Here is a 4378-nt window from a genome sequence, read left to right as displayed (position 1 = left end):
GCTCCTCCTCGGCACGGCCCCGACGGGGCGGGAGCACCGCTACCACCGCCCTCCGGCATCTCCCGGCCCGGCTCTCTGCAGCCGGATCTCGGGGTCTACTCCTGGAACTCCGAAGGAAGCCACCCCCAGGTTAAAGGAACCTCACTGAGGTAGCGGTGCTAGCACAGCACTCGTACCAGCAGCCTTTCCTGCTCAAGGTGCAACCTGGGGTCTCCCCAGGAGCTCCTGACTTGTTAGGAGGATGCTGAGGATGCTGGGAGGATCGTGTACCCGCAGGTGGTCCGAGCCCTTCCTGGTGAGGGTCCACCTTAGAGATCCTGACATGTGCCAGGAGGATGCTGGGTGCTGAGATGAGGCAGTGCCTGCTGCCAGCAGCATCAGAGCAGCGAACCAAGTGGCACAAACCATCCCACACATTGCAAAGAGCTGCTTCTCAGCCAGCAAGAAGTGAGCCTCAGTGGTGCTGAATAGTGGAAGCTGCCCTATCCCAGCCCACGTGCTGGGCTTATGGCCATCAGCATCCCCAGGCTGGTGGTGCTCTGACGATAACACCTGGCACGATGATACTCTGATGGTGACACCTGGCTTGTTATCAGTGACACCTGGCTTGGTGCACAGTGGTTTGCTCCCCACGCCTCACACAGGAATGGCGTTTCCCTTTCGCCACAGGAGGAAGGTGTGGGTGACTCAGGGTGGTGATTCACAGCCTGTGTCCCTTGTTGCCACCTGGCTGTGGCCCAGCAGGAAGAAAGCACCCTATTCATTTACGTATGATCCCAGGAAGTGTCGCAACAGCCGCCTCCTCCATCTCCAGAGCGGCTGCTCCTGTCCCTGCGGTGGCTGCTCCCATGGGGAGGGCTTTGGGACTCCTTTTGGCACAACATCCCCTTAGGGATGGTGGGGCAGAGACTCCCAAAACACCTCTCTGGGCGTTGGGGCCAGTGACAGAAGTGACACTGGAGCCCAGGTGAGGACAGTGCCAGGTAATGCCCTGTCCTGTGCTGGAGAGACAGCCCATCCCCAGTGCTGAGATCCTCTACAGGAGATGGAGGAGGAGGGGGGGGTGCTGTGAGTGACTGATTTATGTGTGGCGACAGATAATTACAGCCCTTCCATCACCTGACATGCAGACAGCCCAGCAGAGCTTTACATAGCATTTCTGGCTGCCCATCCCAACCCATAAATCTCCCCAGTGAAAAGCGATAAATCAGGGGGGCTGGGGGAGCAGCCCCAGGCAGGTGTCCCTCCCCACCTGCCCACCAGTAATGGGCAGGTAGGTAGGAAATGTCCAGGACGAGGTGGGGACACCCGGCGGGCTGTGCTAATTACAGGCAGCAGGTGGCATCCGATGAGCTGTGATTTATGGTCCGGTCCTTCCGAGAGCTGGGGCTGAGTCCCTGCAGGGCTGGGGCCAGCAAAGCTTCACGGCTATTCCTGGGGCTCTGGGTAGGATGAGGGTATAACAGGGGCCATGGGTACATCTCTGTCTCAGCTCTGTGTGCATGGCTCAACTTCCTGCATCCACAAAGCATCCCCACGGCATCACAGAGTGGCATTTCCCTAAGTCTCCGGCATGAAATCACCCCCCAGAAAATTAAATTGCTTTTTGTTCCTAGCTGGGCCTGCAGCTTGCAGGGACTGGGGGACGAGAAGGCCACTGGGAGAACAAGAGGGTCATGGTGAGCACAGGTGGGTGCTCAGCTATTTGCAAGCTTCATTTCCCTTTGAAGTCCCACTGCCTCATCCTCCCCACTCCCTCAGGCTCTTGCTCCTGATTTATGGGGTTTCTGAAGCAGAGGCACCTAAATTAGCTCCCACTTCAAAGAACCAAGAGAGGAGAAGGGCAATAGACAAATAGTCCCGCTAATTGTAGCCATTGATGAACCCCACTGCGGGATGATCAGATAAGAAGGGATGGATAAAGGGGACCATGTTCTCTCAGGGCTTGGCTTCTGCACCAGTAGCCCCAACAATTTGTCACAATGACTCTCCAGGGCCATTTTTCAAAACATTGTTACCTCGTGTGCAGGAGGGCATTTAGCAGCTGCTCTCTAATGAAAAGGTGGGCAAAAGGACAGGGAATGCAACTGCAAGCAGCCCGGCCCTCCTGATGGCTTCCATCCCATAGCTGGGAGACCCATGGGGAATAAGGAGATTTAGGAAACAAGCTGTGGGAAACAAGGAGGTTTGGGGCACAAGGAGCTTCATCATCTCCACCAATAAGGGCAAATATGGGGCAGGCCCAGCAGTGTTCCCAGCAGCAGGAAGGCAGGAGGCAGACAGCACTCTTGCTCCTTTGCCACCTGCCCAGTGATGTGGCACTGAGGGACGAGGTTAGTGGGCATGGTGGGGGTGGTCTGAGGCTGGACTTGGGGATCTGAGAGGTCTCTAAGTGGGAGCATCCCCTGGGCAGGGCCAGCACCTGGGGGCTGGGATGGAGCCACGTGACGGCAGTTGGGTTTTTAGGGCTGGCTGCCTGACCCCAGAGCAGTGAGTGGCAGCCCTGGGGAAGGCAGGACCACAAGAGCACCTTGCCCCGTCCTGCTCACCACAGCCATGTCCCGAGCAGCTGCAGCACGGCTGGGAGAGCCTGATGGCTCGGAAGAGGAGCTGGAGGTGGGTGCAGCACCGCGAGCATGCTGCAGGCAGAAGATGTGGGTTCCTAAGGGGAGGAACGCAACCGCCTGCCTGGGGGACACCGAGGAGATGAAGGTGAGGAAGAGGAGCAGGCCGGCACGCTCCAAGGCCAGGAGGATGGCAGCCAACGTGCGGGAGCGCAAGAGGATCCTGGACTACAACCAAGCCTTCAATGCCCTGCGGCTGGCCCTCAAGCACGACCTCGGAGGCAAGAGGCTCTCTAAAATCGCCACCCTCCGGAGAGCCATCCACCGCATCGCCGCTCTGTCCCTGTCCTTGCACTGCTGGCCCTGCACCCACTCCGAGTGCCGCAGGCAGGGCGTGCGGGACGGCCGCCTCGTGCCCCCCAGTGCTGTGGGTTACGGCTGCTGTCCTCCCGAGAGCCAACTCCAGTGCTATGAGAGCCCGCAGGAGGATCGCCCAGCAGCCAGCCCTGTGTTTTACCCCGTGGGGAGTCAGCAGAAGCACGCAAGCAACCTGCAAGCCCTCCCGCTTGCACCGCTCCCCTGGCAGCTGGGGGGGTTGCAGAGCTCTGGCTTCCAATGCTTCCCCATCCACTGAGCCACAGAGCAGGGAGGGTGAGGCGGTGCCGGGAAGGTAACAAAGCGGGGAGTGGGATGGGACTGTGTGGGAGCAGTGGGATGTGGAGCTCAGCTGAGGTGCCGTGAGCCCAGCAAAGCCTGGAAACTCAGCTGGGAAGTGTGGAGGAGGTTGCTTTGTGCTCGAGGAAGGGCCAGCTCTGCAGTTTCTTTTCTTGTGAGGTTTCTCTGCTGGAAATTGTGACCATTATTTATTGTCTTTTGCTTGCTTTGTGAGAAAACATGACTTAAAAACCCAGCATCGGGGCACTGGCTGTTAGTGTGTGCGAGGTGGACAGATGGTGTGTGTGGATCACACTAAAGCCCCTGGCTCTGGTTCCAGCTGATGAATTAGGGGAGCAGGGGCTGGGAAAGGTTAACGCGGTTGTACTTTTAATGCTAAGCCCATTGGTGCACATATTGGTGCGGAGACAGACTGGTAAGCCTGGACGAAGAGGAAAGAGAGACAGATGTCTGCCTTTGGAAAGCTCGTGCTTCCTCCTGGTGACTGCAAAGTGGATCTCTGGGATAGTCTGGTACCGAGCTCCTGGCTGGGACAGGGAAGGGCTCAGCCCTCAGCTCCTCGTGTGCCAGTCTTCCTCCTTTAGACCCAGGGTGGGGTGGGGGAGCTGGGAAATGAGCCTGGCAGAGGAAAGCCCGTAGCAGCCAGGAGAGAGAGCTCTCTGCTCAGCAAAGGATCCTCCTCCAAGCGCTGCCGGTGTGAGACATCTTGGCTTTCATCTCCAGCAGATGTTCCCCTTTCCAGGAGGGCTGCAGCCATGGCTGCTGGAGGAATCCTATGTCTCCCATCAGCATCCCCTGCTACGGGGCGAGGCTCTGCCTGTGTCCAGCACTCATACACCGTGGTGTGAGCTCAGGAACACCAGGATCCAGAGATGTGAAAGCCAAACCAAACCCACGCCCACCCTAGCACTAATCCCTCTCCATCACAATTCTATTTTCAGTTTTTACCCCACATTTTGGTGTTAAAGCAAAACGGATGGAAATAAATGTTCGGAGAGATGAGAGAATGGGAAAGACAAAACACTTGAGACCATCGAGGCTCTCAGCTTCACAGTTACAAAATGCGGATCCCTTTTCTGTCTGGAGGCTGCGGGGTGGAGAGTTGCAGGGGAACAGCGGCTCTTCGGGGCCCCGCGGGG

At 57.9% G+C, this 4378-nt stretch overlaps 2 protein-coding genes across 3 annotated transcripts in view; one reads left to right on the top strand and one right to left on the bottom strand.

The window, feature by feature from the left end:
• GOSR1 (golgi SNAP receptor complex member 1) overlaps positions 1-4378 on the bottom strand; it is a 39836-nt gene that overhangs the window by 35332 nt on the left and 126 nt on the right. The gene's annotated exons all lie outside the window — the stretch shown is intronic.
• Positions 2518-4315, top strand: BHLHA9 (basic helix-loop-helix family member a9). The gene has a single exon (XM_010722181.2). It carries the CDS (start codon positions 2557-2559, stop codon positions 3196-3198), a length of 642 nt encoding a protein of 213 aa, XP_010720483.1. The 5' UTR covers positions 2518-2556; the 3' UTR covers positions 3199-4315.

This window comes from Meleagris gallopavo, chromosome 21 (genome assembly GCF_000146605.3).
Source record: "Meleagris gallopavo isolate NT-WF06-2002-E0010 breed Aviagen turkey brand Nicholas breeding stock chromosome 21, Turkey_5.1, whole genome shotgun sequence".
Taxonomy (NCBI): domain Eukaryota; kingdom Metazoa; phylum Chordata; class Aves; order Galliformes; family Phasianidae; genus Meleagris; species Meleagris gallopavo.
The sequence above is the reverse complement of the archived record's forward strand: the minus strand, read 5'-3'. Positions and strand labels throughout refer to the sequence as shown.

Coding starts and splice junctions, on each gene's coding strand:
- BHLHA9 (XM_010722181.2), top strand. CDS start 2,557: ATGTCCCGAGCAGCTGCAGCACGGCTGGGAGAGCCTGATGGCTCGGAA.